Raw genomic sequence first — 23319 nt, 5'->3', positions numbered from 1 at the left:
CATTCAGTTATGATACTTGTCTTAATGTTACCACTTTGGCGCTGAAAGGGTTAAGAACCAACCAGGAGCATTAATCATCTAAACACATGCTTCCCAGTAACGTCCTTCAATTTTTTAATCCCCCTCAACAAGATCCTCATTAATAACTGAGCCCCGAGCAACCCAGTGACGTCAGCCGTCACTCTGTCTTCACCTGAATCCAGTTTCTCTCCACTCCACGCTCAGAGCGAAAACAATAAGAGGCATGCATACAAATGCACACTAAAGCTCTGTCTGTGTCTCCCACATGCACACAGTCTCAGACATACAGGCATGTAATTGGACATAGGGCTCTTGTCAGACACGCAGTGTGGTTATTACACACTTCAGAGCTCCGGCTGAGTAATGGGATTTAAAGATAGCAATTTTGTTACGCCCTCTAGCTGGGTATCAAAGAAAGCATACAGTATATTCAACAAATGCTGTTTACCTTTGCCGAAGCCATAATATTTTTTATTTTCTCATATCTGATCCACAAATTCTGATTCACAGTCCCTAGACCGTAACCTTGATTTCCATGAGATTGACATTTTCCTTTTTTAGCAACTGACCGCAGAACAGCCGAGCCCCCCCTCCATGATGTTCCTGTGCTCGTTCTGTTTCTAAGCTGGTGGTGTTATTGATCTTGGCCTACTGTTTCAAACCCAGTTCCGTTCGGCCGGCCCTGTGGACAGCGCAGCGCCGTCATTTGGTCAGACCCTGAGGTTTTCTGGGAGCCATGAATGGATCTCTGTGTTGTTCTCGCAGGTTTTGGGTCTTTCCATCACCAGCTGGATTTGGAGCGACACCCTTGTCCGACCGCCCTAATCTGAGCCGCTTTTGATAAAACTCTCCTCTGATACCGTCGTGACTGTTGTTTCTGTGTAAGAGGCCAGAACACACACATGTGAAAACACTGACGCCGCCACGTGAGCGCCCCGGTACGATACGCCTTTAACACATACCGGCCCATTCATACCACGCAGTTTACACATTATTGTGGCAGCTGTTCTGACAGAATGAGATTTAGACATTTTATGTTGAGTGGAAATTTGACACACATGCAAATGTGTGAGTTCTGGCAGTGGCAACGTGACCTTTTGCCTTCGGGCTTTAATGCCAGTCCTCCTGCCATTAATCAAACTTTACAAGAGCCACTTTGCACTCCAGCGGGGTTCTGGCTCCATATTAAACCAGAGCGCTGGCATGGATCTGCTCTGACGGTACCTGATACGGCCAAAAAATGTGTGTCCTGCCCAAAACTCTCAAAGAAAAAAGATGGTTGACCTTCAGAGTGGGAGCTTTAACCTGTTATTTTTAAATTATTATAATTATATGACATTCGCCAATTATGTCTCATATATGCACTATATGGACAAAAGTATTGGGACACATTGAATTTGATGTTCCTTCTCTAACAACCAACCATCTACTTTTTTCACATCTCAAGAAAAATCTCCCATTAAACTGTAAGGTAATGTTGATGTTTATAAACTATATGGACAAAAGTATTGGGACACATGTCTACAGCTGTAAGATGTCCTGTTCATGGTGATTTGAGATAAAAACATCAATATTTCCTTAAAGTTTAATGGGAAATTTTTCTTCCTCAGTGAGATGTGAAGAAAGTAGATGGTTAGATGTGGTAGAAAATTATTATTTACTGTCAGAGCGTGAAAAATATTTTAGGAATTTAGAGGTAGAACATTTAAAAACATAGTCATGGATAAAAAAATAAAAATCAGCGTTTAGAAAAAATTAAGTAAAAACCATCTGTGACAGCAAAGGAAGCAAAGATAACAATTTAAACTTAAGTAACCAATGCAATGATATTCATCCCGGTTTAAAACTATATTCTGACATTAGTCATTATTTTGTATCCCAGACCCCTGTTAGAAAAGAAACACCTGAATTCAACATGTCCCATTACTTTTGTCTATATATGATATAGTTGTATTGGACTCAGTGACTGATATGCTAGCGTTGTGTGTGTGCTTCATCTACTCACTCAATGTGTGTATGTAGAAGGAGTGGTTGCCATGGCACCCATCTGGAAACAAAACAGATGTCAGCTGGTGCAGCGGGATGTGTGACAGAAGAGCCTTGGAGATAAATGCTGGACGTGCGGCATGATGCTCCTCTGCTGTTCGCTAATATAGGTTAAATAAACTCTCTGGGACATGAGTTGGCTCGCTGTGACATTGCTCAACTGTTGGAGATATTTCTGGCACCGGAGCTAGAGTTTCAAGGTGGCCGTGTTGATTTTTTTTTTCAGCGGATTTGATTCTATCATCATGAATTAGAGCACTGTGGTATAAGAGAAGAAATATTCAAGGCCAAATTTAGAAGTGGGTCCAGTGAAAAGAGGAGGGGGGGGGGGCATGGGAGAATGTAATGGAGTTTTTAATGTGCACTTCTTGCCCCATTTCGTCCAGATGCTTTAGCGTTGCCACCCGCATCCCAGCCCTTGTCTTTCCACACACCTTACATATTAGCACACATGCCTGTTATCAGGGAAGGATGCCCATTGTGTGTCCGGATGAGTAATAGTCTGACGGGGAGCGTTGAAATATATCATGGTGAAAGAATGTAGACCTCAGGCCTGGTCCGTAGGTGGTATTTCTTTCTTCTCCGGAGGACATCCAAACATGGAGAGTGAGCGCATGTGTGTGTTGGTGATAGGCCACCGCATACCCTGTATGTTCTGTAGGGTCTGCACCTGGTGGGTTGTTTGAGGTTAATAATATCGTCCATGTTCTCTTTTCTTGCAGCTGAGATATCAACATGGACTGACCACCCCGGACCTGCAGCAAACATTACCCAACCTGAAGAACTTCCTGGAACATGGACTGATGGTCCGATGGTAAGAACGACACTTGAGACTCCATGAACACATGATCTATATTCGCATGACATGTTTTTATCCCACCGGCTGATGACGGTCATGAGCTACTGTGAAGGAGTCATCTTCATTAGCTATTTCTTCAAACATATTCTCCGACAAAACCACCGGTTGGATTCATTTCAGATTTTTTTTATGTAGCTTCCTGTCTACAAAGTTTATTCACAGTTTTCAGAAATTTTGACTTTATTTATAATGGTCCATAATTTCATGGCTTCTAACATGGAAACAGTTACAGATATCAGCACAGTTACTATTGAGTCATGTATGGACTTCCATTTGGATACATGACCTTTGACCTTGAAGGGTCAAACTCAAGGTCACCAATGTCTAGACTGCAACAATCTTCTACTCTGAAACTACTGGTCAGATTCATTTCAAAATGTATTTGTATCTTACTTGGGCAGTGTCTTCAAACTTTGTTAAAATTTATATTTTGGAATTTTTTTTTAAAAAATATTTTATTTTGGTTTTTGAATTTTCATTTTACAAATGAAGAAAGAGAACAATGGAACAAACAAATGTGACAAATACTGCCCCCCTCCCTCCCTCCCTCCCTCGAAGAAAAAAAAAAAAAAGCTCCTCTTACTTTTTGTTCAAAAGGACACATGGCATGACACAATAAGACCAGTTAAATTACAATTGCACCTACATAGTCTAAGTAAGGTTGCCAAATTTTCTGACAAAAGTTTTATATGACTTTTTTTAGGCTATATGTTATTTTTTCTAAAGGGACACAACTGTTCATCTCTGTGTACCATTTGGTTAAAGGAATGGGAGAATCAGACTTCCATGTAACAGCAATAATTTTTCTAGCCACTGCCAAGACTATTTCGAGGAATTTTATTTGATATATGTTTAGTGGTTCATTAATCTTCATAAAATTTCCAATTAGACAAATTTCAGGATCCAGGGGTATTGAACTCTTGGTAACATTAGACAAAATATCACACAAGCCCAGCCAAAAATCTCTGACTTTCACACATGACCAAGTACAATGTAAGAACGAGCCAATTTCTACTGCACATCGGAAGCACACATCAGAGAGTTCAGGTTTAGACCTATGGATTTTTTCTGGAGTCAGATATAACTGATGCAGAAAGTTGTAATGGATAAGCCTGTATCTTGAGTTTATAGTGGCTGATATGCTGTTCTCACACAAATCGGACCAGAGGGCGTCTTCAATTGTGATGTTTAAGTCTGATTCCCACCTTTCTTTGGATTTATACATCTCAAATTTAATTTGCCAAACAAGACTTTTTTTTTGTTTTCTCCAATTACGATCATTTCTAAGCAGCACATTGGGCAAGAATACTGTGTTACCCAACCTCACAGAGCTTGAAAAATTGTTGCATAATGGTGACCCATGTAAATTTATTTCTAAAGTGTACTCTGTTTTGATAAAAGAAAGTCCTAGATTTTGGAATTTTTGATGAATTTTTGAAATATTAAAAATGTGCCTTTACTTATAATGGGTCATATTTTGATGGTTTATAACATGGAAATGATTAGAGATATCAATATCGTTACTACTGATCATTAATAGGAAGTCTTATACGGACTTTGATTGAATTACCGTACTTTCCGGACTATAAGCCGCACTCACCCCGCCTCCGTCTCACCATCGCTTCATTGATGCCAAGCTTACGTGCAGCAGCTCTATTTCCTTCTTCGTCAGCCGGATCGATCGTTAGCCCAGAAAACATAAATTAGCCTCATCATTTTAGAGCTGCGGGTTCACAGTATGTGTAAAAAAGTAGCGGCTTATAGACCGGAAAGTATGGTAGTTGAGTTCTCCTCCAGTGAAAGTACCACCCACTTCTACTTCTCCTGCATCTGGACGTGGCAGAACCTGACAACCTCACAAATTCAACATGTTATTGATTCTTGACAGAACATGCCGGTGAGATACAGGAACACTGGTCCTATTTTTGTCCAGATTTAGTGATAATGGTTCCAAATGAGGTGTAGGATCCCCAAACCCCCCCTGAACGCAGCACCAAAGTCCAATGAACACCCGAGGAAACCCCTGAACCAGATCCAACGTTAGTGTTTGTATCATTATGTATAAAACCCCACAGTCGGGCTCCACCTCCACACATTATCAGCACTTCTTTATGTGACACAAGCGGTCATTGATGAGATTTGCAGCGGCCACTTTGTGCGGTGAGTGGAATGCTTAGAAGTCTGGTAGTCCAGTCCTCTGGCCTGTGAGTAACCCCCAAGTAAAACCTGGAGCAGGTCTGTGTCAGCCTTCAGCTCCACTGCCCTATAAAAGAAAAGGCTGGCTTTGATCTCCTCTCCTCTCCCGGGGTCAGCAAAGGGGAAAATGTGTATTACACACATTAATTGAATAATCTTTTGTTTTGAAAGGAAAGAAGCCATGAAAAGCTCAGTCTCTCGAATCAGCCCCCCACCCCCCCACCCCCAGCTCCGTAATGAGAAGTGGAAGGGCCCAAAGATAGGTGAGATGAAAGCGTTGGGCCGCTAACCCCGGAGCTATGTGTGTGCATGTTTTAAAGAGCCGAGGAGGTGGAAGTGCAACAGTTCCACAGTGGCCGGCCACAGCCACACTCCTGTACGACAACAAGACCACAGGGACCCAAACAAAAGGCATGTGTCCCACTCCAAAGCCGTCAGCTGAGAGCCATAAAACGGCCCCTGTCATGCTTAAAAAAACCAGGCTATGGGCTAATTGTACGTCAAGGTCGGTCACTTGGTCGTAGAACGTATGACTCACTTAGACAGAGTTCACACGGATCTCTAAAAGAAACTGAGTTCATTAACCCTTAAAGGCCCAGAGACTATTGTTGTGGCAACTTCAAATCAGGGGTGTCAAACTCATTTTCTTCCAGCACCCACATTCAGCCCAATTTAATCTGAAGTGGGCCGGACCACTACAATAATAGCATGATAGCCAATAAATAATGACAACTCCAAATTATTTTAGTGCGAAACATAACATTCAATTATGCCAGTATTTACCTTTACAAACTATCTAAACAAAAAGGATATGAATAACCTGAAAAAAAAAAAGAAATTTGTTAAGAAATGCGATTACGATTTTATCAATATTCTGCCTCGACTTATCATTTCTACATATGCATTATGGGTCAGATTTTACAAAGGCACAAAACATTCAGTAACAGGCAGAATATTGTTAAAATTGCACTTAACTTACTTTAGACATTTCAGGTTGTTGATATTTGTTCAGGTTACTCACATTTTATTGTTAAAGGATAGTTTGTAAATGTAAACATTTTCATAATTCAATGTTTTTTGCACTAAATCAAGGAGAAAAAAATGGTGTTGTCATTATTTATAGGTTATTATGATATTATTTAGATATTAGATATTAGAGTTTGATGCCCTAACTTGCACTTTGCAAATTCATCTCGCATTGGACCCTTTGGCGGGCTGGTTTTGGCCCCTGGGCCACATGTTTGACACCTGCGCTTCAAATGAATTTTACTCCACATTTAACCTTCTTTTAGTAACATATTGCTATTTATTCTAATATTATCCTCCTCTATTCTCCTTTAAATCAGGTATTTTCCTATATTTAATTCACTGATCATGTAGATGTTCATTAAAGTTCAGAGTAAATGCAAAGGTTATTGCATTAAAAACTGAAGAAAAAGTTATTTTCTGTAAAACATATCATTGAACAGACATAGAAACTATAGATGCTTCTACAGCCACTATCAGTTGTCAATCTACATTCACATATACCTACAAATAAAATTTACCCTCAGTAACCTCTTAAGTCACAGGTGTCAAACATGTGGCCCGGGGGCCAAAACCGGCCCGCCAAAGGTTCCAATCTGGCCTGTGGGCTGAATTTGCAAAGTGCAAGTTAGGGCATCAAATTAAAAAAAAATAATATAATAACCTATAAATAATGACAACACCAATTTTTTCTCTTTGATTTAGTGCAAAAAACATTAAATTATGAAAATGTTTACATTAACAAACTATCCTTTAACAATAACATGAATAACTTGAACAAAATGAAGAAATTAAGAAAATTAAGTGCAATTTTAACAATCTTCTGCCTGTTTCTAAATGTTTTGTGCGTATGAATAAATGATAAGTCGAAGTAGAATATTGATAAAATTGTACTTACATTTCTTAACAAATTCCGTTTTTTTTCAGGTTATTCACATCTTTTTTGTTTGGATAGTTTGTAAATGTAAATACTGGCATAGTTGAATGTTATTTTTTGCACTAAAAAAATTTGGAGTTGTCATTTTTTATTGGTTATCATACTATTATTTTACTGGTCCGGCCCACTTCAGATTAAATTGGGCTGAATGTGGCCCCCGGAAGAAAATGAGTTTGACACCCCTGTCTTAAGTGCTGCTTATTGATATATTGTACATGAATTAACCCTTAAAGACCTACAACTATTTTTGTAGTGACTTCTCAGTGGGTTTTTCCTCCATATTTAACTGTTCTTAAGTGATTTATCTCCATTTATTATAATATCATCCTCTGCATTATGTATATTTCAGTGAAAATCGCATATTTTTCTATATTTAATTTACCGATCATGATGATGTTCCTAAGAGCTCAGAGTAAATTCAAAAGTTCACATATCAAAACGGGGAAACCTGGAGGAAAGGTGAGTTTTTCAGTCAAATCTATCATTAACTGAACATAAAATAAGTGTGTCCATCCACTGTCATTGGTCCAACTCCATGGGTTTTACTAGTGAATCAATGTTGTAGAAGATGACAGTGTTTCCACGATAACTACACAGACTCTGAACATCCAAATGGGCCATATCTGATGACCATGAAAAGACGACAAACAAGATTTTACACAATCATTTCCATGCATGGATAGGATTAGTGGATCAGCAGGTATTCAACATTTTAGATCAGTAGATACTTCAGTCACCGGTGGTTTTTTGGGTCTTTATGGGTTAATTTTCCCCCCAAATTCCATGATGAGGGTTAAAAAATTAGGTCTTAGTCGTTATTAAAATCTAAATCCGACTCCAAAATGCTAAGACATGGAAAAGAGGATTTTAGAAAAAGTCTTGAAATAACTGGCAGCATCTATTTGTTTAATTACTTACTGTGGAACTTGCACACAGTGAAGTCCACATTCAGGGAAAGTTGCCCAATCAGCCGAGGTTTCACAGCCTCCCTGAAACTCGCACCAGAAAGTATATATGAGGCACCGTATGTTTTCTTCAGGAAGTGTTTTTCAGATTCTCCTCGATGGGAAATCAAGGCTGTGGAATCCCACATGCAGAGCGGGTAACACAAATCTCCACTCGCCAACAGATGCCAGGTATTAGGTCTTAAATTTCTTTCCGAGTGGCATTTAAAAAGTCTTAAAAAGTCTTAAATCAGACGTGCCTAAAGCTGTAGGAAACCTGTCCAGAGGCTGCAGAAAGATTTACATGTGACTGGTGCATCATTTGGCAGCAGCAGAGGCGGCTAATGCACTAGTAAAACACACCATAGCAAACTTATAGCATGTTAACCCTTTAAGCGCCAAAGTGGCAATAACACTACAACCAACATATTTGACTGAAACAGACCAGAACTCCACATAGAGTTGACAAATCTTGTTGCCATCTCCCACCAGTAGATGTTGGACATGTGCCCTTCAATCCTAACACCATTTCAGGGCATGTTTCTGTTCAAAGTGAAGAAGAAAATCCAGTTTAAAGGCGTGGTCCTGAGCCGGTTTAGTGAGTCAAGTTTATTAAGTTTGATTTCGGATAGATGAGGGCAGATTTGTCTACTCTGCTGCTTGGATAAAAGCTACCAAAACTTACTGCATTTTGCTTTCTACTATATTTAAAGGTGTGGGAGACTTTCGTGACCAGTTTTTCATCAAATCTGTCAAACCTCAGTCATATCCTCAGTTTCATGAATCTGTAAGTCTGTCTGTCATTACTCACCTGAATCCTTTGCATTACGGTGAACAGTTTCTTAGTTCCATCCACCAGAAACAAAGTGTGTGTTCACGTTCAGAACCAGGAGGGAACTCGGGCATCTTCAGATTTTTGTTGCGACGTGCATTGTGGGAAACGGAGGCTCGCACAGCCACCGGACAGTGGCAGCTGCTAAAGACATGATGCAGAAACGTGAGCCTCCGTTTCCCACAACGCACGTCGCGACAAAATTCCAAAGATGCCCGAGTTCCCTACTGGCTCTGTTTGTAAACACACGTTTTGTTTCTGGTGGATGGCACTAAGAAACTGTCACCGTAATGTAAGAGATTCAGCTGAGTAATGACAGACAGACGAACAGATTCATGATACTGAGGATATGACTGAGGTTTGACAGATCTGATGAAAAATTGGTGACAAAAGTCTCCAGCACATTTAAATCCATTTATTTTAAGAATAAAATGACAAAAAAAATCGGGCCAATGGCCCTGTATCTTACCGGCCAAATTAAAAGCTTGAGGAAATGTTTCCAGATGCCATTTATTCTCACTCAGTTCTGTGTATTTATTCTATTACAGAAATAGCCCATGTTTTGGTCATATTCCAATCAGATCTGTAAAAAATTCAAATTCCAACTTGATATCATTGATACTGATTTATTGGATCAATCCACTTCCTATCTGTTATAATGGGAAAATTTTTCAAAGTGGCACCAAAACCAAAATCAGATCCAGATCCAAATAATTTCACTAACTTTTGCTGACATCATCATAAAGAAGCTGCATACCAAGTTTGAAGTCAATCGGAATTGTAGTTTCGGAGAAGAAGACGAATGAAATTTTTGTAACGGACGTCAGACAACGACACATGACGACAGTAGCTTGCGGCCTGTTAGCCGGTAAGATAAAAACCAAAAACTTTCATGTAAATATGTTCATAGTTCAGTTTGACTAAAATTTAGGTAATCCATAACAGCTGCCGCCCTGTGACATAACAATATGCAAATGAGATGAGTACATTTACTCCCATCATAAACTTTGGGTCTTACCTAACATTTTTCTCATTTACAGTATGACTTTATCTCTAAGCACTTCCAACACGCAGCTTTTTGAAATCTTGATAAAAGGTTAAAAAAAAAAAAACTAAAAATTAGGAGTTTTTCAGTTTGGTTTGACTGAATTGCTTTCACAGCCTCCTACAATAAGGAGTTTATTTGCTGATTTTACTTTACACATTGTTTCACTTTTAGCTTCACTTATCAGTTCCAGTTTTCTCTTTCCTCTTCTTTTGAAAAAGCCTTAAATCCAGATTATATTTCCAGCGCTGGGACCCATCTTATGAAATATGGATGTATAAAATCACTACGTGACAGCTGCAGGTAATTATCCGTAGACTCAGACACAGAGGCCAGTACCTCCGCTATCCTTCCTCGCCACCTCTTACTTTCTTCCTTCCATGCATACGAACGGGGATGATGTGATGAAGGATACGACCACGGGAACTCTTTCCAAATCAGTTCTGGAAACAGTTCCTTCCTCCATATAGAACCAATTCAGCATGCATCCAGTCTGTAGGGAAGGCCTTTCCCAAAGCACCATGGGAACCAAGAGGGGGCCATCATAGAAGTTTTATACACAAACCTGATGGAAAACGTGTTGAAATAGTCTGTAGAAGGAGGACACTGACTGGACCAAGGTGGGAAGAAGTATGTGAGTTCAAGTTGTAAGTTCGCAAAGTGCAGTATCTGCCATGGATGATGAACTCACTTGGAATAAATAATCAAACTACACTTTATGGACAAAAGTATTGGGACACGTTGATTCAGGTGTTTCTTTTCTAACAGGGGTCTGGGATACAAAAATAATGATAGATGTCATAGTGTACTTTTGTATCGTGATAAATATTGCGTTGGTTAGTTTGGTTTAAATTGTAGTGCTTGAAATATTGTTGTTTATAAACTACGTATATAGACATAAATATTGGGACATGTCATGTCTACAGCTGTAAGATGACCTGTTCATGATTATTTGAGATAAAAATTTCGATATTTTCTTAAAGTTTAATGGGAGATTTTTCCTCCTCAGTGAGATGTGAAGAAAGTAGATGGTTAGTTGTGGTAGAAAATTACTATTTGCAGTCAGAGCGTGAAAAATATTTTAGAAATTTAGAGGTAGAAACATAGTCATGGATAAAAAAAAAAATCAGCTTTGAGAAAAATTGAGTAAAAACCATCTCTGAGGCATTTTGGAAGCAAAGATAAGAATTTAAACCAAACTAACCAATGCAATGATATTCATCCCAATTTAAAACAATATTCTGACATTTGTCATTGTTGTTTTGTATCCCAGACCCCTGTTAGAAATGACACCCGAATTCAACGTGTCCCATTACTTTTGTCCATATAGTGTATATATGATATAGTTTAATGAGAGATTCTTCCTCCTTAGTGAGATGTGAAGAAAGTAGATGGATAGTTGTGGTAGAAAATTATAATTTTCAGTCAGAGCAGGAAAAAATATTTGAGAAATTTAGAGGTAGAACATTTAAAACCATAGGCAGGGATTTAAAAAAAAAAAAAAATCAGCATTGAGAGAAATTAAGTAAAATCCATCTCTGAGGCATTTTGGAAATAAAGATAACATCCCAATCCAATCCAGCTGTATTTATGAAGCACTTTAAAAACAGCCACAAGTGCTGTACAGAAGACTAAAAGCACAGTCAATATAATTAATCAAAGCATTAACAAACAATAAAATCAAATTAAAATATAACATAAGGGAAAGGTCAACATTGCAAGAGTCTGAAAAAGCCAAAGAGCACAGGTGGGTTTAAAGAAGAGATTTAAAAACAGGCAACGAGGAGGCCTGTCTGATATGCAGAGGCAGGTCATTCCACAATCTGGGACCAGTGACAGTGAAGGCCCCATCTCCTCCCAGCTTATACTTTGTTCTCAGCACCACTAGGGATGGGAATTGATAAGAATTTAAAGATTCTGATTCCATTATCGATTTTGCTTATCGATCCGATTCTCTTATCACTGGGTGAGGGAATAAAAGAGTACAAACAGGTGTGTTTGCATTAGCTGTCTTTTATATTTCCATCTCTGCACAGAAAATATAACATATACAGTATGTACAAATAATAATAACAGATGATGCCGGGCCCGGTTTGGGGGGGGTGGTACAGTGAAAGTAAAACTAAAGAACTGGTTCGACTCTGCTCGTCTCCTGTTGTTGTACACCTCATTTCCTTTCCCCTACCTTCAGAAACTTGTATTTGAGGGGGTACGATGTTTGTTGCCCACACCGGAACTGGAACTGGGCCCAGATGACGACCTGGTGTTCACTGTGCCGCTAGATTCACAAGCGCCGCTAAGTATCGAATCAAATGAATCCCATGCTGTGGACAAATTTTTGAACAGATTGGAGGGATTCTACCCTTTAGAAGAAATGGAAGAGTTGACAGTGTTCAGTGGACCTGGTGTGGTCTGTTTGGACCTGGTGTGGTCTGTTTGGACCTGGTGTGGTCTGTTTGGACCTGGTGTGGTCTGTTTGGACCTGGTGTGGTCTGTTTGGACCGTTTCTGCCTCAACACCATGTTGTCTACGTTCTGACCAAAACAATGCAGCGTACGTGTGACGTCACCACACATGTGCAACGAAGGCGGAATTGATAAGCAGAATCATTAAGCTGGCAGGCAAACAATTCCAAGGAATCAAGCTACTGGGATCCGGTTCTCAAAAAGAACTGGTTCTCGATTCCCATCCCTAGGCATCACCGAGAACAGCTGATCAACTGATCTTAGAGAGTGAGTCGGTGTAAGAGTGTGAAGGAGTTCAGAGAGGCAGAGTGGTGCAAGACCATGGAGGGATTTAAAAACAAAAATATTTTAAACTGGATTCTAAAATGAACAGGCAGCTAATGGAAACCGGAGAAATGTGCTCATATTTACGAGTGCCAATTAAAAGACGTGCAACAGCAATAATGATTTAAATAAAACAAACCGATGCAATACAATATTTATCCCAATATAAAACTATATTATTGTTTTGTATCCCAGACCCCTGCTAGAAAAGAAATGCCTGAATTCAACGTGTCCACATACTTTTGTCCATATAGTGTAACTATTTCAAATCACGACCTCCATCTGGGGCTCCATGTGGTCGACCAAATAATATGACTGTATGTTCCTTGGGTCCAAATGTTCCGATACTGAGGTTGGTAAATACAATCTAAAATGATTTCCCTTATTGGTTGTGTCTCAGCCAGGCTTCTGCGGTTTGTTTATTACATTAATGAAAATATACTGAACAAGTGTGTGTATGTACAACTTTATGGTCCAAAATTTAATAACAGTTGATTTATGATCATTTTAACACCCTGATATGTTGCGTCCTGTAAATCCAGCAGCCAGCGCTCAACCTGTAACCAAATGAACATTTTACGGTTTGCTCTTGTAGCTCCAACACACTCACACAAAATCAACACTCCTCATGTTTTCCTCTGAACTCCCCACACCTCCACAATCTGTATGATTTCATGGTTTACAGAATTACTCCTCAGACATGTGCTGCATTACCATTTTCTTTGCTGTTATGTTTGTGTTCTAAGTCAGCACTGCATCCCACAATGCACTGCAGTCATCTTCATTTGTTTACTAGCAGTAGCAACATTTAAGGTGCGCTCCTGGACGTACTGTGCTGGTTTGTGGCCACAGTTCCCCATTTACTTCATACAGGAGTTAAATATCAACATAGACATTACAATTTAGGTGAAAATAGTGCAAAGGAGACGAGTTACTCACTGTAAGCACATAAAACTGATATGATTTATTGGCTATGATTAAGAAAATACAGCACAAAAAAAGCCATATTTTGCTGAATATATGTATGAGTTAAAGGGTTCCATGTTGTGAATTTTCATTGCCAGCTATTTCAAAAGATCACATATAATACTGGCAGTTCCATTTGGAAACTTACTTTATAGCCCGTTGTCAAGTACATGTGAGTATTAAATCACTGCTCCGTCAGTCAGGCATGGTTAGCGACATGTTGCCTCCTTCACAGGCTGTTCAACACAAATTGTGATGCAGAGACCTTGTACTGTCTGTTTACCTGGTCTGTGATAGACTGGTCACTGACCCCATGCAACAGACACCGACCTAAGACGACACATTATCGGCCAGGGCTGGGTCGCATCTCTAATGGAAACAATTCGACTCGACTCAACTCAACTCGGGTACCAGATACTATTCCTGGAGACCGTTTCCATTACAGGATACTACCAACTTTAGAGTACCTGGACTCCATAACGTCTGCTCAGAGTTGCTGATAAACTCGCTCATTGCGTGTTGTCCCATCAAGCCTTTGTTTTTGTTTGTTGAAGCCTCTTGCCAGGTCATCATTGTAAATGAGAAGCTGTTCTCAATTGATTTAATCGAGTTAAATTAAATAATAATAAAAAATAAAAAAGCTCATGCTAAATTTTTTTGGCTGCCACCAAGAGCAGAAATCTCTGAACTTCCTCAACTGACCATTGTGTAGTTTTGCGGGCTGCCATCGTGTGGATTAACCTAGCGGTATATTTACTGTAAGCTTCCGAATCATTTTTTTTTTTTTTTTTTTTTTTTTTTTAAATGGCAGGTCGCATATTGATGATGCAATGATGCAGAGACAACTCTCTGACCAGTCAGTGGTCTGCAGTGTTTACACATAACGTTTTAGTATCTCTTCCCCCGTTTTGGAACCTCAGCCAAGCAGATACCAAAAAACTAGTACCGGATTCCAGGTTCTTTTTTCGCAGTGGAAACACAAAAAGGCTGAGTCGAGCCAGTATCACGTAGTGGAAACATGACATAGGACAATGGCAGAGTGCAAAGCTTACGGCTGCAAAAACAAGTGCCAACACGTACTTTAACTCAACCTCGCTCACTGACTGCTACTTGTTTACTGGCACTCATCAACCAGAATCAATGATGGTGCGTCACTTGTGGCCGGCAATGGCTCCTCCCATAGGTTCTACCCCTGCACATTATGAAAAGGTCCAGTGTGGTACATTTACGGTGATTTTTTAACAGAATTTGCGCCTCTCTTGCTTCCAGGTAATACACAAAGCACAGTTAATGTTGTAAGCATGACCAGTACAGGTACACCTAAAAGACAAAAGTGAACACAGGACTTTTAGACGTTAAAATGAGCTAATAAGATAACTAGCAATCTAGGACCTGACACCATAACTGATCTGTAAAAGTAGATTTCTGTGTAAAATCCAACATTTCAGTTACTGACTCCACTGCATCAGTTTACACACACAGTTTACTGCACTGTATACGACTATAGTATGTAGTATATACATGCATTTCTAGACACAGCCTGAGTGTATTTTAAAAGGTCTGAAGTGAATGCGTCTTTTTCTTCCAGCTGACCATATGAGGGTCGAAGGTCCGACGTCTGATCGTATCTCCGTCCACGTCTAAACAGCGCTGTCTCAGAAACACATCATAACATGTCATAATGTATACAGGCCAGCGCCGCTGAAGGATGGGCAGTATAGGGTTTTCTTCTTCTTTTTTTTTTTTTCACTTTGCTGAAGGATAAGAAACATTGGAAAAATGGTGAATGTATTACCAGGAGGGAGACAGAGACAGTACAAGAAACCGATTCTTTGTAAAGTGCACAGTCTGCCTCAGATCAAAGCAAACTGGTTCAACATGCTCCCATTTGGCGCTCCACATCCGCCCGGAGCCTGGCAGCGCTTCACAGGCCCCCATCCCAGTCCGGTGCCTGGGAGCAGCGTTACGTCCACAGAGGGGGGGGGGGGGGGGGGTGGAGAGGTGTGACAGCACGCCGGTCCGGCCCAGTTCAACCTCCACCGGACCGCATACAGCTCCAGGGTTATCCGAACCCCCCCACCCCACCCACGCCCATGTTCCCCACTCAGACACAAATATCTCAGAAATTTATCCAAGCGCATTCCCGCCCGTGACAGACGAAATGATAACATCGACAATTTATGGACCTAAAATTAGCATTTGTGAGGCACATTAAGCCTAGCAGGTGCCCTGTGGTATTTATAATAAACGATGTTATTAGAAGAATAAATCCAGAATATTTCCATTTCTGTTTCATATGATATTGTATGACGGTAAAGTACTTCTCCAAACACCACTTCATCACCCACTGGGAATGAAAACGGTATTTCCATTACATATCTTTACCTCTTTCTTAGGTAAGCCATTATTTTGCCAAATATATGATTAGTTTTATGTTTAAAGAAAGTTACATGATACATGACCTGTTCCAAAAAAAAACTTCATGAATATGACAAGTGCAAAAACACATGTGATGCACATGAGGAACATATGGTTTTATGGGAGATGCTCGTGTGGAAGTTACAGGATTACATGTGAATCGTGTGTTACAGCGAACGATCGCATGTTTCCCACATAGAACATGATCAGATGAGATTCACACGGACTTCAGACATATTTATATGTAAAATAAAACTGCTAATTTCTTTCATTTATGAAAGGTTTGTCCTTCTACAATTGAGCTTATTAATAACTACTACCTGATTAAGGTTTACACAAAGGTTTTTAACCCTCTAGTATCCTGCTCATAGAGGTCCTGTAACCACTGAAAACATATAATCTGTGCAGAACTGTAGTAATGTCAAAGCATTTTTAATACAGTTTGGGTTTTTTTTTTTTAATTTTTTGTATTTCATCAATTTGAGCCATAGACAAAAATATCAAATACTCAACTGTCACATTTTAACCCTTTAAATATTATGTTTGTAATATAACCAAACCATTTTTTGCATATTATGCAAAAAAAAAAAAAACTTTTTTTTTTTTTTTTTTTCAATATACTGCATAAAAATGGGTTTACTTATTTTGGATTTCTCTGTCCTGGCATGTGTCAGTGACTAACAGCAACATTGGTTAATATGTATTATTATTATTTTTTGTGCTAGGTCAAATGTTAAATGCTTAAATGTGTCAATGTGCATTTTTTACTCACTTCAGAGAAGGGTGTTCGTGTAGTAATTCAACATTAGCCACTTTTACACAGAGATCCTGGAAAAAAGGTGAGATGGTGATCCCACTTTTTGCCTCCGTTGACCGATTTCCAAAACCAAGACAAGGGAGTAACAGAGCTGACCTGCGTTCTGGAATCAAAGGGGCGGTGACGCAGTGCAGCGCAGTGGTTCCCAATCTTTTTCTACTCGTGACCCCATTTTAACGTCACAAATTTCAGGCGACCCCAGACATTCAAAACGGAGACTTTTTTTTTTTTTTTTTGGCTAAAATTAATTTGTTTTTGATCATGTAATAATTTGCTACACTATGTTGCAAATAAACGTTAATTTTAAACAACATTTAGGCTATATAATGTAAATTTTTTATTAGTAAGTTTTATTTTTTATCAATTACTAGAAAATTCAGGCGACCCCATTTGAATTCCAGGTGACCCCACATGGGGTCCCGACCCCAAAGTTGAAAAATACTGGTATAGCGTGACGTATAACTTGCACGTCGGAAATTCCCAGAGCGTAGTGGTGTCGCTAACCTCTCCAGAGTCAGCCCATCTTTCACCGTTCTACAAATGTTAGCATGGATAGAGTCCTCCACCTGAAGTGACAACAGCTGGCGGATCTCAGCGTCTCCCCAGTTCGACATCTTTCTGGTCACATTGATATGTTTGTTTTCTTTACACGGCCAGCGCTCATTTTTAAATCCCCCCGGTGCAGGAGTCGCACACGCACTATGTCATCAAAACATCACACCTTGGTTCTGGAATGAGAGGTGTTCCTTTTCCATAGCGTTCCAGAATCATGATTCTCCCTTTATCATGGCTCTGTTTCTACCTCCAGAGGTGGGACTGAATAATCCCACTATTTCGTTTACACAGACGTTGTTCCGGAATAAAGGTGAAATATTCCCAGAACAGAAGTGTTGTGGAAAAGGGCCTAGTGTTTACAGTGTGCTGATTTTAGTGGTTGGGTCAGAATTTTAAAAATCATGCAAATATTAACTACTTTTGAATTCTGACCTGATCCAAATCAAGGCTATTATCGTTAACGAAATGACGAAAACTAGAACTGAAAAACATTTTTGTTAACTGAAATAAATAAAAACTATAATTAAAAGAAAAAACAATAACTAACTGAAACTGTATTGTGTGCTTAAAAAACTAACTAAAACGGATAAAATTCCCTTCGTTTTCATCTTTGTCAATATCGGATTGATACGAAAGTGATTCATTTCACTCTAGCAATTTTAACTAGCAGCACTATACGACACTTGACGGTCCGTCACTTGTGGTTTCCAGTCATCTTCTGGTCCCCACTCTACCTGGAAACATGGAGGCTGAAGTTGGGAAGAAGAGAAAAGATATGAAAAAAACTAAACTAAGCATTTAGAAAAAAAATAAAAACTAATAAAAACTAGCAAACCTGCTCTAAAAACAAATTAAAACTGAATTAGAGGCAAAAAAAAAGTCAAAACTAAATAAAACTAAACTATCATGAAAAATCCAAACTACTAGAACCTTGATACAAATTGTGAGAAATAATGAGATTTTATAACACAAAGTACAAAGTGTGCATAATATGCTCACCCACATACCAGAAGATTAATACAATACTTTGACATGATCATAAAAAGTCTTAAAGTCAGGTTTGTTTGTTTTGTTTTGCTGTAAAACTTTCCTCCAGTTTCGTTCCCATGTTGCGTAAACGCTGCTGTAAACACTTGTTTCACTGTGTTCAGCTGCTATTGCGTTGTTGTCTTTTAACGAGGAGAAGTTCTCCTTAAAACCAACATTATTAGATTTTTCGACCAATCTTGTAAAGGTGTTTATTTTGTGACGTTGTTAGACACTTGACTGCACGCTGCGTCAATGTGATTCTCTGTCTTCAAAGGCCGGTCAGTCAATAAGTCCCACCGTGTTAAGACTAAATAAGTAAACGCAGCCTCTACTAAGGCACATATCAGGTTTTTAGTAATATTTGCTTAAGTAGTTCCACTGGGATTTCCTTAAACCACATCAAACGACCAAATCTTATCTGCTATTATTTGTTTTGGCCCCAAATGGTTACCTCTTAGCAGGATTTGGATACGAACAAGGGCATGTTGTGAAGCCTGTCCAGGGATTGGACTCTGGAAAAGGTCTGGTTTACTGAATTCCTGCGTCCGCCTGAAATATGCCAGGTTTGACATCGGACGTGGAAAAGGAAAGATAGCAGGCAAGAAACTGCGGAGGAGTGAAGGCTATTTCTGCCCCAGACGTCAGGTTTTCAGCTTGATGGTTTGGGCAGAGGTGAAGTTCCAGTCAGGAAAAGAGCGGGCCCCAGTGAAACCTAAAGACATAGGTGGGCAGTTCAGGCGACTAATGGACGCAACCTGTCACTACAACAGCTGCGAATCATACACTGGGAATACACAACAGGCCTTTCTTTTCCCATCGGTGCGGTTTGCGTAGCTGCTTTACCACTTAAAACCCCAGCTCTGTGTTGTTAAAGTCTCATCTTCAGCCTCGTGGTGCTTTACAGACTGTCCATTTTCAACTCAATCAGCAGATTATTGTACAATTTTAACATTTCTGACACGAAAACACGGTTTACGTCTACATTTCTCATCACGTCCTCACATTTCAGCTGCTCTTTTTGCAAAATCCATCTAAAAAGTTCTGTTATTTCCATTTGTTGTGTGTCTGTTGTATTATAACTGAGAAATCAAATGAGTTTTAAAGAAAGGTTAAGATGTAAGTTTTGGGTTTAGTTTCGAAGAGTCTGTTTTTGTTAGAGAATCAGATGTCCTGTGGGTTGAAAAAAAGCCATTAATATTCTTCAAGTTTGTACATTTTAATGTTATATACTCGGTGTGTGAGCATCAAGGTTATTATCGTCAACGAAAACTAACGAAATGACGAAAACTAGAATTTTAAAAACATGTTCGTTAACTGAAATAAATAAAAACTATAATTAAAAGAAAAAAAACGATAACTGAAACTGTATTGTGTGCTTACCAAACTAACTAAAATGGATAAAAATTATGGATAAAATTCCCTTCATTTTCGTCTTTGTTAACGTTGGATTGATACGAAAGTGATTTATTTCCTTCAAGAAATTTTAGCTGCTGGCACCATATGATATTTAAGGGTCCGTCACTTGTGTTCACTTGTGGTTTCCAGTCGTCTTCTGGTCCCCACTCTACCTGGAAACATGGAGACTAAAGTTGGGAGAAAGCAGCAGAGTCCTGTCTGGGATTTATTTGAATACGACGACAGAGAAGAAGAGAAAAGAGACGACTGAACTACAATTAATACTAAAACTAAGCATTTAGAAAACAATGAAAACTAATAAAAACTATCAAACCTGCTCTAAAAACAAATTAAAACTAACTGAATTAGAGAAAAAAAAGTCAAAACTAAATAAAACTAAACTATAATGAAAAATCCAAAACTATTAGAACCTTCGTGAGCATCTTACCTTCATGGTCTACATATATATTTTTTCATGTTGTCTTATTTCAGTTGTCTCCGTAATATCATCAATGCATTTGTATTTTACTTTTTCTAGCCATTTAATGTTTCTAGAGTTCTGTTTCTGCACTTGTTTAGTCTCGGAAACCTACCAAAGGTTGTTTTTTTTTCCACTAAAACCCACCTGTTAGTATCTAAACCCAACTATGACCACTTTCATTGAGTAAAACTACAAATATATTGGAGTTCTGGATGCAAACTCGACTCTCTGCATCTTCCATCCACCCCAGACTCCTCCTCAGGAAGGGTTAATAACTACTTTTAGAATGAGGATCTTCCATTCCATGATGATCCTACTTCTAAACTGGACTCAACGTGTGGACACATCTCTCCACACTCTTGGATCGCCTTTACTCAGATGCTGCTGAAGTTGAGTAACCACATCTGTCTGACAGAATCTTAGACTCCTGAGCTCAGATCTGCGCCGATGTTCCAACGGTTTTTGTTTCCAGTATGTCATGTATAAACCGAAGACTTACCAGCACCAGAAATCCTTGAAGTAAGAACTATTTGGAGTTTTTTTGCCCACATGTCTTGGCTGAAAAGGCTGCATGTGTTGAGTCTAGGAGCTGCTACTGAATACGCGCATCAATATTCAGCAGAAATAACTGGTTGAAGTTGTAGAAAACCCGAAACAGAACCAACGTCAACAGAAATGCCGAGCCAAGATTCAAGAAGCAAACTCTGTTGCCGTGTTTCCACTACATAGAACTGGATCGGCTCGACTCGGGTACCAGGTCCTATTCCTGGAGACCGTTTCCATCACAGGATTAGGTTTGAACGATATGGACAAAATTTCATATCTCGATATTCATGCCAGATATCTCAATATCGATACGATACGATATGACTACGGGTTCGATGAAAACCAAGCATTTTTCAGAAAAATACAAACATCGTAATACAAAAGAATGTGGAAAGTGCAGTTTTGTGTTTCTCTCATTGCCGTACACTCTTCGTGCAGCACGCGATGGTGTTGTTTCAGGTGGCGGAACATGTTTGTTGTGCTACTTTGCTTTGTCGCAATTTTCACCAAGCACGACTTGCACAACACCTGGCTCTGGTTCACATCATCCTTTTTAAATCCAAAATACCTCCAAATAATGGAGGAGGATTTATGTTTTGGCACCAAATCAGATTCTGCACCACCGCATTATCTTCCGCACTCATGTCACTTTTCTGTCTTACTTTTTAATTTCCCCACTGTGGGTGGAGTGTGTGAGTGTGTGTCAGTCTCCGTCTCCCTCACTCCCGCCCTCATACGTTTGTCATTGGTTGGCTTCAGCTGTCGATCCACAGCAAGCATGAAATAAGTTTTGTGGTTGGCAGGCCTTAGCGGTGCATTCAAGGGCAATCGTAAAAATTAAATTTGTTGTGACTTCCAGAGCTGTACATGCTGGGCGAGCGCAGGGGAAATCTATATCATTTATGTTTATGCATTTGTTTATGCATTTGGCAGACACTTTTTTCCAAAGCGACTTACAGGGGAAAACCAATCAATCACTCAATCAATCAAATGCTATTTATATAGCGCCAGATCACAACAAAAAAAGTTCTCTCATGACACTTTATATATAGAGTTGGTCAAAACCAGACTCTAAGCCATTTATATCATTGCTTTTTCGATATTAATATCTTGAATGTTCATATCTAGATATAGCTACGATAACAATATATCTTTCAGCCCTATACAGGATACTACCGACTTTACAGTACCTGGTCGTCATAGCGATGCGGCGCGTTACTTCCATGTCGTCTGCTCAGAGTCGCTAATAAACTCGCTCGTTGTGTGTTGTCTCGTCAAGCTCATGCTGAATTTTTACATCAGCCACCAAAGACTGGACCTCCTGACTTAATGGTGTCGTTTTGCGGGCTGTTGTGTGGATTAACCTACCGCTGTATTTACTGTCAACTTCCACATCTGTTTTTTGTAAAACGGCAGGTCACAGAGACGACTCTTTGACCAATCAGTGGTCTGCAGTGTTCATACGTCACCTCTTAGTATCTGGTCCCCAGTCCTGGAACCTCGGCGGAGGTGAGACCAAAAAAATAGTGCCAGGTACCAGATTCCAGGTCCTTTTTCGCAATGGAAATGCAAAAAGGTCGAGTCGAGCCGAGCCAGTACCACGTAGTGGAAACGCGGCCTATGCTTCGTATCTCGATGGTAAATCTCGTCTCTACAATGGAACCATTTACTTGTGGAGACTCGGCTGTCATTCTTCTCATCAATGCAGATATTTTAGTCTCAGCGCTGGTGTCAGTTCTGTTTAAGAAAGCAATAGTTTCCAACATTTTCCCAGCCACTGCAGCGGGGAGTTGAAATATTTAAATCTAAGTCTAGTCTAAGGAAACATAATTATGGGATGAGAAACGCTGAAGTCGTGCCCACTTACATCATTACATGCATAATAGCAACTTTTAGCGGACCGCAGCAACTGAAGGAATAAACATCAATTAATGCGATGTGTCATGACTCAGCGATGCCTGGCAGCGAATCAGGAGCGAAATATGGACCGAAGAGAACCCACACCAACGCACTGGACCTTAAAACCTACCTGTGTTTTCTTTAAAAGACAGTTTAAGGACTTAGTTTCAGGGTGATTTATAGGCAGCATGTGTAATGCACTTGAAAAGGAGCAGAGGGAATGTTTATTAAGAATGTGAAAAATCTGCAGTTGAGCAAGAATGTCAACAAGGCCTGGTTAGAGTCGGGCTGTTTAAAGACCCGCTTATTCTTTAAGGACAAGTCTGGAAGAGTCGGGCTTCTCCAAACAGCTTTAGGAAGTGTTTTTCAGCAGCTCCGTCTTCCCACCACATTTGAGTCCGTGCACGTACTCTCCACGGCCGTATATGTTTAGCCTAATTTCCTGCATTAAAAAAAACATGTCATCAGCGTAACAGTTAAAGCGATTCAAGAAAAACACAGAACGACTGCCCAGAGGT

At 39.6% G+C, this 23319-nt stretch overlaps 1 protein-coding gene across 2 annotated transcripts in view; it reads left to right on the top strand.

Moving 5' to 3' along the window:
* Positions 1 to 23319, top strand: part of uvrag (UV radiation resistance associated gene) — a 210025-nt gene that overhangs the window by 179210 nt on the left and 7496 nt on the right. For both annotated transcript variants that reach the window (XM_030154428.1, XM_030154427.1), the window contains exon 14: positions 2790 to 2881. In XM_030154428.1, coding sequence (XP_030010288.1) covers positions 2790 to 2881 — 92 coding nt within the window. The remainder of the gene's footprint in view (positions 1 to 2789; positions 2882 to 23319) is intronic.

Source organism: Sphaeramia orbicularis, chromosome 14, assembly GCF_902148855.1.
Source record: "Sphaeramia orbicularis chromosome 14, fSphaOr1.1, whole genome shotgun sequence".
Lineage (NCBI taxonomy): Eukaryota > Metazoa > Chordata > Actinopteri > Kurtiformes > Apogonidae > Sphaeramia > Sphaeramia orbicularis.
The sequence above is the reverse complement of the archived record's forward strand: the minus strand, read 5'-3'. Positions and strand labels throughout refer to the sequence as shown.